This window comes from Eutrigla gurnardus (genome assembly GCF_963514095.1).
Source record: "Eutrigla gurnardus genome assembly, chromosome: 23".
Classification (NCBI taxonomy): domain Eukaryota; kingdom Metazoa; phylum Chordata; class Actinopteri; order Perciformes; family Triglidae; genus Eutrigla; species Eutrigla gurnardus.
The window spans coordinates 18,704,630-18,718,212 of record NC_139934.1 but is presented as its reverse complement, the minus strand read 5'-3'; the positions used below and the strand labels follow the sequence as shown (position 1 = coordinate 18,718,212).

The 13,583-nt window shown below is 39.8% G+C and overlaps 2 protein-coding genes across 2 annotated transcripts; one reads left to right on the top strand and one right to left on the bottom strand.

Annotated features, from left to right (window-relative positions):
* Positions 1-1,677: 1,677 nt before the first annotated feature.
* badb (BCL2 associated agonist of cell death b) lies at positions 1,678-7,616 on the top strand. The gene is made up of 4 exons (XM_084003483.1): positions 1,678-1,862; positions 2,527-2,676; positions 5,000-5,220; positions 5,323-7,616. The coding sequence occupies exons 2-4, from the start codon at positions 2,535-2,537 to the stop codon at positions 5,458-5,460; spliced, it is 501 nt and encodes a 166-aa protein (XP_083859609.1). The 5' UTR covers positions 1,678-1,862; positions 2,527-2,534; the 3' UTR covers positions 5,461-7,616.
* Positions 7,617-8,324: 708 nt separating this feature from the next.
* Positions 8,325-13,011, bottom strand: LOC311009360 (putative oxidoreductase YtbE). Its single transcript, XM_084003482.1, has 6 exons — positions 12,911-13,011; positions 9,875-10,174; positions 9,583-9,728; positions 9,245-9,384; positions 8,995-9,153; positions 8,325-8,901 (listed from the first exon to the last, which is right to left on the bottom strand). Exons 2-6 carry the CDS (start codon positions 10,120-10,122, stop codon positions 8,722-8,724), a joined length of 873 nt encoding a protein of 290 aa, XP_083859608.1. The 5' UTR covers positions 10,123-10,174; positions 12,911-13,011; the 3' UTR covers positions 8,325-8,721.
* Positions 13,012-13,583: the final 572 nt, after the last annotated feature.

The following is a 13,583-nucleotide window of genomic DNA, read 5'->3' as shown; positions in this document are numbered from 1 at the left end:
GTGCTAGTCTTAACAGAAGCAATAGTATCAACAGTAGTAGTAGTAGTATCAACAATAGTAGTATTAACAGTAGTGGTAGTATTAACAGAAGAGATAGTATCAACAGTAGTAGTCCATGGCAGCAGACACAGTCATGCCGGGATGGATCCATCCCAACCATGTCGCCATAGACCAAAAAGCAGGAGTAGTTGAGCAGTCACATAGCAGCAGGTGGAGTACTCCTGGGTGGAGTCCAGTTATTGAGTCATGTTCTGTAATACACATTACAATCTGTGTGTTTACCCTTACACTGACCCAGCCTCTCCTTATCAGGCTCAACATCTGACTTAAGCAAATCTCATACAACTGTTGTGTAACACCTCGCTTTAGTCTCATGTTATGCTATCTGGGTCCTTTCAGAGAGAAAGAAGAACTTAGTCCGAGGAAGAAAGATACCAGGAGTCTAACAAGGCCTGCACCCAAACATTTTAACCAATGTCCATGGCGAAACATAAATATAACAAGTATATTAAATTCTATACTTGAGTGTACTGGCCGACATACTAATCATCAGTATTCTTCAACTGTGTTAATGATTAGTGCACTTGAAGTTTGCTATTCTGGAACAACTCATTTTGTACTATGTTGATTTTAGTTGGATTGAAGAAAAGTATAATTTGAAGTGTTTTTAGTGTATGTGCTAAAATGGAGTAGTAGACAGTATATGGCCATGCATGTATTAATATACATGCCTAAGTAATACAATTAAAGTTTGATTTATTTGTGTTAAGAGTACATTCATAATATATTCAGTCTCTTGGTAATATTTAAACAATATACCATTAATATATTCTTGCTGTAGTTGTTGTAGGCTCCAGACTAACTCCTTACATTGGTCACACTGGAGCACCTAACTTTTCCATTTAGATGCACCACCACATCATTTAGGTGCACCCAAAGATTTCACTGTGTCTTCTGTCACCCCAGTAATACACCTGTTATACCTTTTCTTTACAGTTCCCACTAGTCCTTTCTTAACACATTATGGAAACGTTGACATAAGTAGCCTACACTGTAGTAATTACACATAACTTTGACTTGAAGTATATTTTACTAAAATATAATTATGCATTAGATTGTATATACTAATATTTTATTTTACCCTATTGTACTGTATTTAATGTTATTGTATCCTATTTGTTGTATTTCATGTGTTTTGTGCACCTTTTCTTCAATGCTGCTGTCATCAAGTCATAGGTTATCCTTGTATTTTATACGGTAGTTTTGTAGTTTGATCTATCTATCTATCTATCTATCTATCTATCTATCTATCTATCTATCTATCTATCTATCTATCTATCTATCTATCTATCTATCTATCTATCTATCTATCTATCTATCTATCTATCTATCTATCTATCTACCTACCTACCAATAATACAATATATAATATACCTCTTAAAAGGGAAATTCTATTACATAATAAGTCTAAGTAAGGACTTTTACTTGTACTTACTTACACTTACGATCTGAATCCCAACACTGATAGAAATAGATGGATAGAATCCAAAGAAATAGATGGATAGAATCATAGAACATAATAATAAATGTCCTGACTTCTGTTCATGTTCTCATGCGCCCTTACTTCGACGGTTACGGTAACACCGGGACACAAGTAAAGCCCCAGCCCAGTCCTAGCTCGCAACAGTGACGTCAACGCGCAGCGGCGGTCCACTGACGCGCGGCGATTGGGTGAGCAAGGAGCTAAACTGTGTTGTACAGTAAAAAGACAAGACGCCGCTAACAAAAACAACAGCTGCGGCCGCATGAGGCCAACTAAGGATACACTCGCACTTTTCGGCCTCACACTATAAAGACTTCGGGTAAGAAAACCTATTCATACTCGTGTTTTACATAATGCGTTAGCCAATGTAGCTACTAAGCAGCTTCCGCCCTCTAGGAAGTTTCTTTTGTTCTCTTCAGCCAACAACAAAACAAGCGAGTCAGTGTGTTGACCGGAGAATGTGTGATAGTTCCTTTCAATAACAGTGAAAACACGTCGTTAGTGATATCTTTTAACTCCGTGTTGTCAAAACACGTCGGTTATTTCGTGTTTATTACGCCGTGGATACCTTTGGACTGGCTAATATCAGGGAGAGACAGATAGCCTGCTGGGTGTGTTAGATAGGGCAGCATCACGGATACAATGGATGATGCCATTTTATGATTCTTGAATAATTAGCTAATGTGCTGCTTGACAGTAAAATGGTAACACAGTTTACATTTATACTTTTTGTACATTACTCTTTAATCTCTTGGAAATAATATAGATAGATAGATAGATAGATAGATAGATAGATAGATAGATAGATAGATGTTTTGGTAATTTCATTTGTATGGACAACACATGCGTTTCTAGTTCTCTCGCACAGGTAACGTGTGGTGCAGCTAACTGCGCGCAATCATATTGGAACGTATTAATAATGAATTGTGCGCACATTTTTTGGCATGTCTGTTTCTAATATTTCTTGACTCTTACTTCTCCAGATGTCACGATGGCTGCACATTTCACTATTTCCGACAGCGAGTCAGAGTCATCGGAGGAGGTAGAGGAAGGAGAAAAGAACCCATCATCACCTCTGCAGGAGCCGCTTCCTCTAAGTCACGCCCTCACCCTACCTGAGCTCAGGTTACCTGGTAGGACATGCCAACTTATTGTGGGAAAGGGGCAAATTAAAGAAGTGGAGTGTTTACAACTGGAAAAACATGAAGCAGGAAGTTTAGCCACAGAATATGCCCCAGTTTTAGGCATGGGATGATAAGAAAACGTCATATCACGATACCTTGGCCAAAATCATTACAATTCACAATATCATTCAGAGTATCATCAAAACATGCTTAAAAGTCTTAAATTAGACATCTTTTAGTGAACATCGTTTTTAGTGAAAAACAATCAAATAATCCAAAATAAGACTATCATAAATCATAAGATCTCCCTTCAAGGATAAATACATTTCAAAAATATATTTATGTAGAAGGAAAAAAATGTCTGATTTAAAATTAAAAAAATGAAATAAATATTTTTTAAAGATGTATTTGTGTCTTTTCTCTTTTTAAATCCCCTTTTCTCCCATGATGGGGAGCTAGACAGGGTTTTTCAAGTTACTTGTGACGATGTTTTACAATTATCCCGATCATGGAATTTCACCACAAGTAACTTATTGTTTTTGAAGAGCTGGCAGTGTTATTCCACACTGAAGAGTCCATGTAGCCTAAGAACGCAGGTACAGAAGAATAACTAGAGCCAACAGAGGGTCCTCTTTCAGCAGTAGGCCTAGGGACACTGGACCCCAGCTGTGGTGCAGCTTGGTGGGATAGTGTGGAAACACCTTTTTAGAGGGAGCATTGTTCAGCAAAACAGCTTCATCCAAACTGGCCAGAAGTTTCCCGCAACAAAGTATTATATCAACCCTACTCCGCATGGTAATGCTTAATCTAAACCTGTGCATCCTTTTCCACAACGGACTCAAAGTGTATCTTGCTTAAATGTTGCTTCCTTTGCCTTTTAATTGGAGCATTCATGTTGATCCAAACTTGGCCCACCTGCCAGCGACCTTTTGAGATGGAAACACACAGAAATATCTGTCTATCTATAAAACACAGTTTGTTGTATTTCTGCCCCCCAGCAGTTTATGCAGTCCCATGCTCAACAACATGCCTTGCTAGTGCAGTGTGTGTCAGCATATCAGCATTCCACGACAAAATGTTGAAATTCACCAGGGCACTAAGCATGGGACGATGTGATCATTTCATGTCACCTTTATCCTGGGATTTTTTTTAATATATATATATATATATATATATATATATATATATATATATATATATATATATATATATAAAATAGCACTTACTAGAACATATTGCAATCACTTTACATTTTGTTAAACCAGTTGGCAACCTCCAGTTCTACGAAATGAAGCCACTGCTGAAGTGCCTCAGACATGCGTTCTCTCTACATGCCATCAGACTGTGACTCCTAAAAAAAGAACTTGCATGGAAGTCTATGACAAAGTGAGCCGACTTCTCTCTTGATGTATTATCTCAGTAAACATTGTAAACGTGAGTTTATGGTCTCAATCTCTAGTTTCAAGTCTTCTTCAATCCAGCTAAATGTTCATTTAGTACATTATGTTCCATTTAGAGTCCAACAGACCAGAAAGCAGGGGATGCTTTAGCGGGCAGGGCTACCTGATGATTGACAGGTCTCTACCACTGTGTTGCTACTGCGGCCTCGCTACCAATGAAAGACGACTTTCTGTAAAGTTGACTTTAAATTATGAAGCTAACTTTGTTAGCAGCTTCACACCAGAATCCAAATGGATCCAGATCCAGTAAGGTTGCTGCTCGGGGTGCCGCTCTCGTTAGATCCACCAGTCCAAACATGGTCACTTCCATTCATCACTGGTTGCAAAAAATCCACCAACCAAACCATACTCCATAAACCAATGGGCCACAGTCTATGGCTTAAACTTTAAATAAGATGCCAATACATAATTCCTGAAGAAATAAAGGATCAATAAATTAAACATTTTTATCCTGTTGTTTTTCAATAATGTATGTTGTATTATTCATTTCTCTACCATGATACCAAGCTTTTTCTCAAGTTTTTTTATTATATAAAATCGGCCCAAACCCTGACAGGACGTTGATGTATGGTTTAAACCTAGAAATCAGGAATGTTATCAAGTCTCACTTGAACAAACTTAAGATGAGATTGCATGGTTACTTGAAATGTTACTTAAATGTAAGCTAACCTAATATGGATTTGGAATAGCTCTTACTTAAAGCACTAAAGCGTAAAGAGAGATGTTATTTAGGCATTGTTCCAGTAATAATATTGACTGAATAATATTCCTCTGTTCCTGTTTTATTTCCTTACTGCTCCCTGTATCTGTATCATGATGTATTCCTGCTCCTGTGAGGCATTACAAATCCCTCACACCTTTGTCTCCTTCAGGGACCGGTCGAATTAGGCTGAACTCGGAGTCCCACGCTTCCACCGTCTCCAGAGACGAGGAGCTCCAGGCCCGGGGGGAAGACGAGGCTGGTACGCCCACCGATGGAGCTCCATTCAGAGGACGATCCAAATCGGCTCCCCCTGCTTTATGGGCAGCCAAGAAATACGGCCGGCAACTCCGAAGGATGAGTGACGAGTTTGACAGTCTGCTCGACAAAGGGGTGAGAATAAGGGAGCAGAGGATGAAGGAGGGTTTAGGGGCTTTTCCTAGTAAAACCAACTATTATATTTCTAACGAAACACTGTGTCTCTATTTGACGCAGGAAATGAAAAAGGTGAGGAGTAGCGGAACGGCCAAACAGATGCACCACTCTAAAAGCTGGTGGAGCTACCTCTTTAGTCACCAGGAGACGGAGGGAGAGAGCAATCACCACGAAAACCACACTCATCGCACTGAATAGGCACTGAGAGAGGAATAAGAGTAACACGGGGTTGGAGTAATGGGAGGAAAGCATCATGAAAGCCAAGAGAACAATGTGATGAGAACAAAGATACCTGCTCTGAGAAGGGACGGAAGAAAGGTTGGTTTGAACAAAAGTCATAAAGGCAAGGCTTAGTGTCCCTTAATTTTGATTCATCATTAGTAACTACATTTAAATCTTTTTGTATTTGTGTTGGTTGTGATGTAAACGATGTTGCTGGGCACTGTGAACTCGTAAAAGGCAGGCAGAAGGACAGACTGTTGGCTCTCTGAAGCCCACAGAGTGGATGAAATGATGGGCCAAGACGGGAGAGAAAACAGAAAGAAAGAGGAGCATATAAGTATATCAGTTAAAGACTACTGCCGATGGAGAGATATACGCACTGGAATCAAAACACACGACTATTTGAGGCCACCTCGAATGCTGTTAGAATTTCCTTCCTTGGCTTTACAGAAACCAACATGTTAGAAATGCAGTCTTTGCTTTGCTTAGCTCCAGGCTAACGGAGACCACTGTGTGCCAGAACCATCTCCAGGCAACAGAGGAAAGAGTATCAAGGGAAGGATTTTTAACTCAGGCCCTTATCCAACTTCCTGTTCTATGACCCGCAAGCCAGTACCATGTAAACCACTGTACTTGACTATCATTAACTCTTTCTATCTCAAATTTATCAAAAGAAGAACAATCTTGTACAAGGACAATCTGTTATGATGCAGAAATACTATGTTTTGTAAAATTTCAGGGTTAGATTATATCTGAAGACATTAAACTTATATAAAAGCACAAACCAATATGAATCTATCTTTTTAAAGCTTTGGATGAGCAAAAAAAAAAAAAAGACAGACTTTGGAACTTTAATGTGTAAATATGTTGTTAATATTTAATCAAATTGCAGGAATGGGTTTTAGCCCGGATTTGATTTTACAAGTTCCTATTTTACAAGGTGACCATACTATCTAATAAGTTTGGCCAACCTAGCAATAGGCAATGTACAATCCATGGCTGTTGTGATAAATGTTATGTGCATATTTAAAGATGAGGGTGGGGATGGATTTACTGCTGTATGTGGAATTGACACACTAGCCATTGGCCCCATTTATTCAGTGCATATAGGCGATGGATTTAGAGTCTAAATCACATTTTAATGCAGGATGTAAACTTGATTTGTGGACTTTGTTTAATGGGTTTCCAGTCCGAATGGGTTTGTAAAACATTAACTTTAAATGTAGGTTGTTCACTTTGCATTGGAATGTGAATACATTCTCATCTTAATCTATCAAGCATGAGGTCTAGGATTGCTGATTTCATGCTTCATTTGCTTTTTTTTTTGTATAATATTCAGGCTTTAAGGACTACTTGGCACATACAACACACAATATGAGATATGTTATTCATTTTTGGTGACTTTTTATATTCAACAGATACCTGGTATAAAGCTCCCAACTCTATTAATACAGTTAGACTGCTGTTACATTTAACTCAAAACATGTTATGATATGGGATTTCTCACACACACACTGACAGGGAAATCAGGATGAGTGTTTAAGTAATTGTGCACTCATGCAATAGCTTTTACATTTTAACTATGAATTGTACTACTAGTAGACCTGTACTTCGACACAAGCTGGCAGAATATGTACGTGGTGTTGAGTGCGTGGGGCCCAGATATGAATATGGTATTCAAGAGTATGATATCGTCATGAACTGCCTTGAACATGCTGTAACCTGTGATGTGTAGCTGCATGACCAGCCTTGTCTGTTTACCCAATTACCGCCTTAAACGTCACAGCTCACTGTGACTTGTTGCGCTCGAGAAAAGAAAGCACAATAGTGGCGGTGCATTCGCTGTCACAACTGGGAGAAAGTCAGTAAAAGTCATGTTATGGTTTGGACTTTTAAACATTTTGACAGTGAACACACCTCAGAGGGAAAACCTGCCTGGGCACCTGGAGTTTTACAACCATCCTTGGTATTACTTGAATTTACAGATGTGTGTGGAGACATTTACATTCTACAATTTCCTTCCTTTTTTGTTGGATTCCTTTTAATTTTTTACAAACAATCTTTTGTAAATTTTCTCTACAGCTGTGAAATTTCTGGTATATGCTGTCCTGAATAAATAATTTTAAGATAAATGAGTCTCTTGAGTAATTCGCTGTTCAATTCTCCATTTGTGGTTATTTATTTTCAAATGGAAAAGCTAGATCACAAAATCAATAACAGTTTAAATTGGCTGTGCAACGCAATGAAAGTTTCATGTCATCCTGACTAAAATAATTGCAATTTTATAATTGCAATATTATCCCAACGATCATCAAAATATTGTAAATAAAAATGGCACTTAAACATACTGTATTCACTTTTATCAAGAAATAGATTTTTATTGTGTCTAAGATAAACATCTTTTTTTAACTGAACAGAATTATTTGTGAAAAACAATTTTTAAATAAATCATAAGGTCTCCCTGAATTATTCCATTTAAATAGATATTTTTGTGCCCTGTATATTTTAAATCAGGTTCTATTTTTCACTTGTCCACTATGAAAGTGAGCTGGACAGAATTTAAAGTAACTCCTTGAAATTCAACATGAACTTTTTGTTTTTTTCCACAATCCTATATTGTCCTGTCCAACTTTTGACTATGAAATTATTTTATATATATATATATATATATATATATATTTTTTTTTAAGATTTTCATTGGAGGACTACACTCTTACTGCCTGAAAGGGCTCAGTGTCTCGTGGCATATGGGTCATAATAAACAAGACAACATAATGTTTTCCAAAATATGACTCAAATATCTCTCCATACAAGTAACTAAATGCTCTATGATCCCTGATGTGCCCCTTCTCTGCTCCAGTGTTGCTCCATCACTCCATCCCTGCAGCGCTGCCCGTCACAACTCAGGAACAGTAATGTCAGAGGAGCGTTCCCATGGTTGCGACATATCTGGAAAAGTTACTGAAAGAAATATTTTTCCAGACAGAATTTACAATGTTTTAGGACAGTTTGGATGATGCATTGTTTTGGCTTTTCTTTATTGCACCCTGTGATCTCTCACTTTCAGATCCTTAAATTATGTCATGGAAATAGGGGGAAATATTATGGAAACGTTTTTAAAATTGTACTGGTAAAACTGTGTTGGAACCCTGACAGATGCATCATGGAAGACAATGTGTTTATTTTCCATCTTTTTTTATGATTATTATCATTATTAGTATTATTCCATGTGTTCTATCAAACCACTTGTGATGCATCCCGGCAGTACTTGAGCCCACAGTCCAACGCTGACAGTCTGTCCATGTCTGTGTCACTCAGTGTGAAGTCAAAAAGTCTGGCATTGTCCTTTATTCGGTCTTGGTTTGAAGACTTGGGGAGCACTGGGACGCCCTGCTGCACAGCCCAGCGCAAAAGGACCTGAAGGAGAACAAAAGGATACAAAAGGACTTATTGAACAGTGGGACGGTCGTAGTTGATGGCTGGCCCCAAAAGACGGTTCATCATGTTTACCTGTGCAGGTGTGCGTTCACAGTTCTTTGCCACATCCATGACCACAGGGTCAGTGACGAGCTCTCCTTTCCCTAAAGAGGAGTACGCTTGGAAACACACTCCATACTCCTCACAAACTCTCCTCAGCTCCGTCTGGCACAGCCTTGGGTGAAACTCTACCTGCAGAAGCCACACAAAGCACCACTCCATTGGCTCTTTTATATATGATATAATATGTTATGCACCCTCCTTTCACTCTCATGCAGTCTACCTGTAGCAGTGCAGGAGGGATTTTGCAGCTCTGCATCAGTTCTCTCATGTGTGCTGGTGTGTAGTTGGACACTCCTATGGCCTTCAGCTTCCCCTGGGAATGCAGCTCCTCCAGTGTGGCCCAACTCTGAGCTCGGTTGCCTGGAATCAAATCATCATCAGTGTAACTCAAGTACAACATGTGCAGTAAGAACATGAGGAGACAGTTTGGATCTTATCTCTTATTTAGTAGAGCGTTTATTGATTGATTTGACATTTGTGTTTTACATTTCTGTAAATAAAAAGTTATGTTTCCAGTGATATTTGCATCAGAAAAATGGCTTAATCTGAATTCTTTACCTGGGTTGCATTGGTCAGCTACATCCAGACCCTGTGTGCCAGGCCAGTGGATCAGGTAGAGGTCAATGTAACCCAAGTCCAGCTGAGACAGGGTGTGGAGGGCTCCTTCCATGGCTCGTTCACCCTGATCCTTGGGGCCCAGTTTACTGCAGGGAGAAAGAGGGAGGTTGTCCAGAATTACGCTCTCAAAGTCAAAGTACGTTTCAGTGCCTCTATGTGGTCTCTGAGAAGAAATACAATCTGGGTATGAAACTAAAGGTAGTGTAGGTATGCATGTTATATTCTACATCACCTGGTTATGAATACATCCTCTCTGGTTAAGCCATGTTTGGGCAACAGCTCCTTCAGAACTCGGCCCAGGTCAGCTTCGTTCCGGTAAACAGCTGCACTGTCAAAGGCCCGATAACCAGCAAGCAGCGCTGAGTCCACAGCCCGGTAGACATCTTCAAAACCCAGCAGCTTGTAGGTCCCCAAGCCCAGGAGGGGCATCTGAACCCCCGTATTTAGGAGGACAGAATGGGTGGTGGTGGAGGAGGACATCTGATCTGACAGGCACTTCTTTTTTTGGACCCGGACTGCAGTCTACCAAACTCTGTTGAAGAGAGAGAGTAATAAATGGGAGATTTTCTTGAGTTTGGTGGTTTCTACGCTGTGGTTTGCTGGGGAGGAAGCAACAAGAAGAGGGACGCTGCCCGACTGGACAGACTGGTGAGGAGAGCTGGCTCTGTGGTGGGCACAGAGCTGGGCCCGGTTTCCCGATAACGTCCACTCTTAGCGCGCTACGAAGACTCCTACGTTATGACTTACCAAAGTTGTTTACCTCTATAGTCGTGGTTCCCGAACGGTCTCTTAGGAGTCTTCTTAAGAAACACTCCTTACGTCGTTCGTACACGGCGCTGTCCAGAAAGAAAGTGCTGAAATCGATTGCTCAGAGTTCGATTTTCCATTTCATGCGCAGATGCATGACGGCACTATATTATAAAATGTAGGCTATTGCAGTGTTTGTGAATAAAACATTGCTAGAAATCCTTCTAGGCCTAAACATGCATGCACATTTTCTTTATATGACTTAAAACCACTGGTGAAACACAACACTGGCAATGTGCAGTTCCATGCGCAACAGGGATTTCTGGGTTACTGTACAGTGGCGGACTAGGGGTTACGAATGACGTAGTGTTAAGAAGGCTTTAAGAAGGCTTCGGGAAACTGGGCCCTGGACTCTCTGGTGACAGTGGCAGAGAGAAGGACCCTGGACAGACTGCTGTCCATACTGGACAACACCCACCACCCTCTGCACAACACCTTCATCAGGCAGAGGAGTGTGTTCAGTGGTAGACTGCTGTCCCAATCCTGCTCCACTAACAGACTTAAGAACTCTTTCGTCGCCCTGGCCATCAGACTATACAACAGCTCTCAGTGATGGCAGGAGGAGGCACAATAGAATATGGACACTTGGTCACTTTATAGTTGCAATATAGTTTATAGTTGTATAAAATAAAACATGGCAGGAGGAGGCACAATAGGATCCACAATAGACAATGGACACTTGGTCACTTTATAGTTATAATATAGTTTATAGTTGTATTGTATAAAACATTTTATTTCTAGTCACTTTCTATTTTATATAGCTTTTGTATAGATTCTAATGTATGTTTAATGTATGTTCAATGTATGTTATTGCTACTGGATGCTTGAATTTCCTTCGGGATCAATAAAGTATCTAAGTATCTATCTATCTATCTTTCGGGACCAGTAATGCACTGAGGGAAAACGGGTCACACAGAATTCTACAGGGGTTCCACCTGTTTCATCACAGAGGAAGATCATAGTGTTGTAATGGAGCAAATTAGAACTAAGGATGTTGGGACATTAAATCTGTGTTAGTGTTAGAACACTTTCACCTCATTCACGTGCAACAAAAGTCTTGGAGTGTGAATATGTGTCAGGGCGCATCTGTGCATTGACTTTGCATGTTATTTAGTTACGCAAAAATTTTGCATTACGTTCGGTGTGAATGCCCCTTAAGAACGTTTGGACATTAATATCTGACAGGGGTCGGCATGGGGACCCTGACTGGTCTGTGGACAGGGGTCGGCATGGGGACCCTGACTGGTCTGTGGACAGGGGTCGGCATATTTATAACATTTTTATATAAACAAATCATTTAAAAAAAGAATACAGCCAAAGAGCGTTTAGAAAAGTGCAGAATCAAAATATCACTTTCCATGAAAACATTTTTTTAAATTGTGAATTTATAATAAAAAAAAAAAAGGTCAATCCGTAATTAATGCTTTGTTTACCTCTGTGTAGATGTGTGACATGTGGCTGCTGCTTCTAGCAAGGCTTGTGAGCCAATAGAATAACGGCGTTGGCATCACATGATATCTCTGCGTAGTCATGAGTCTTTGGGGTTGCCAGTTAGTGTGGAAAAAAACTAATGTAAAAATGGCTGAGTTCGACGGTAAGCGGGCGGCATTCCGGTAAAAGTCCCAAGTGACAAAAGGAGGAGCGAGACCAGAGTGAACATTGAAGGAGTTTCAAGGACTGAAAAGCCTCTAGTAACTGGATGTTATCAATGTTGTCCTGCACCTTTAAATTATAATGAAGTGTAAAACCCTCGGGATGGAATGCTATTAATCTGAAGTGAAATTAGTGCATGACTATGGACCGTTTCTTTTTAAAATTGAATGTGGATTTCAAGGGAAGTTGGCTCTGATATTCACTGAGTGACACTGTGTGGTCTGCTGTCAATCTGAAGTGAAATTAGTGCTGAATTTTGAAGGATGATAATTTAAAGTCATTTTTTCGGTCAGATTGGTCTTTGGACATGTATTCTTATAATTTCCAGTAAATATTCCCACAATTGGAGTTACACATTTTCCATGTCATTGGGGTCATCCCATTGAATGTATTACTTCCTATGTATCCATTATGCCCTGCTTCACATGTCTAACCCATCTCAGAGTAACTGATAACTCTACACGTGTACACAACCAATCACAAAGTGTGCACAGATGCTTTATGTGAGATCGAAAGTAAAGTAGCAGTACGCCTTACATGTTTCATACAAATCCCACAGAAACACTACATATCCCATAATGCCGCGGCTCGCAGCCAAGAGTCGTCAGGCGCGAGTAACGGCACTTCGAAAGGAACACTGTTGAACAACACGTTCAACTTTTCAAATAACTTTTAAAAGCCTCACAGTAAAACGCTTGCGCTACACAATACTTTATGGTACCTTACACTGCTCTCGCAGAACGTCGTCACAGTGTAGACATGACACTTTAGAACGATAGGAAGGTGCGAGAACGTTCCTTAAACACACCTGTCTCTCACAGGCTCGTCCAGACGAGCCAGGCCTGCGCAGAACCGATCACCAGTGACCACCGGACAACGCTTGCTGGTGAGTGTCCCACTGGATCCTGACTTGCTCTGACGTCATGCACATTTGGGCAACGATAATCTCACGAGATCAGGGGGACCGCAGTTTTTTTTTTTTTTTTCAATAAATCTTTATTGACAGAAATATAATCAATAAAAAGGCAGTTATTATTAATGTACTTTCAAATAAACAATGGAACAACAGCCAGGGGGCAGGCTATTAAATAAATACAGAGAATAAAGAGCACAAATTATATGTTTTCATAGCTTTCTTATTATTCGAGTTACAGATACTTTGCATGTACTGTTCCGTTTCCCTTTGGAACGCCACAAAACAGGGTTTAGAGTGACTAAATTTAGCTTTCCCTAATATTATTATCAAGTTTATGACATACAGTTCTTTCTGTTTCTTACTTTTGACATCGTGGACACCAAAAAGTACATTGTTCCAATCTAAAGAAAAATCTGAGTCAATCTTCAATGTGATGAAACGCATTACTTCTTTCCAGTAGGTGGCAGTAGAGTTACAGTTTCAAAACAGGTGCATCCCAGTTTCAGGCTCAGACTCACACAGAGAACAATTCACACATAAATCTTTCTTACATTTTAACAAATAA

What these genes read in the sequence shown, in the direction of transcription:
- LOC311009360 (XM_084003482.1), bottom strand. Translation starts at nt 10,122, where the DNA reads ATGTCCTCCTCCACCACCACCCATTCTGTCCTCCTAAATACGGGGGTT. An exon ending in GAGGATGTATTCATAACCAG is followed by an intron (nt 9,729 to 9,874) that starts GTGATGTAGAAT and finishes TTCTCCCTGCAG; the next exon opens with TAAACTGGGCCCCAAGGATC. An exon ending in AGCTGACCAATGCAACCCAG is followed by an intron (nt 9,385 to 9,582) that starts GTAAAGAATTCA and finishes ATTTGATTCCAG; the next exon opens with GCAACCGAGCTCAGAGTTGG.
- badb (XM_084003483.1), top strand. Translation starts at nt 2,535, where the DNA reads ATGGCTGCACATTTCACTATTTCCGACAGCGAGTCAGAGTCATCGGAG. An exon ending in ACCTGAGCTCAGGTTACCTG is followed by an intron (nt 2,677 to 4,999) that starts GTAGGACATGCC and finishes TGTCTCCTTCAG; the next exon opens with GGACCGGTCGAATTAGGCTG. An exon ending in ACAGTCTGCTCGACAAAGGG is followed by an intron (nt 5,221 to 5,322) that starts GTGAGAATAAGG and finishes TATTTGACGCAG; the next exon opens with GAAATGAAAAAGGTGAGGAG.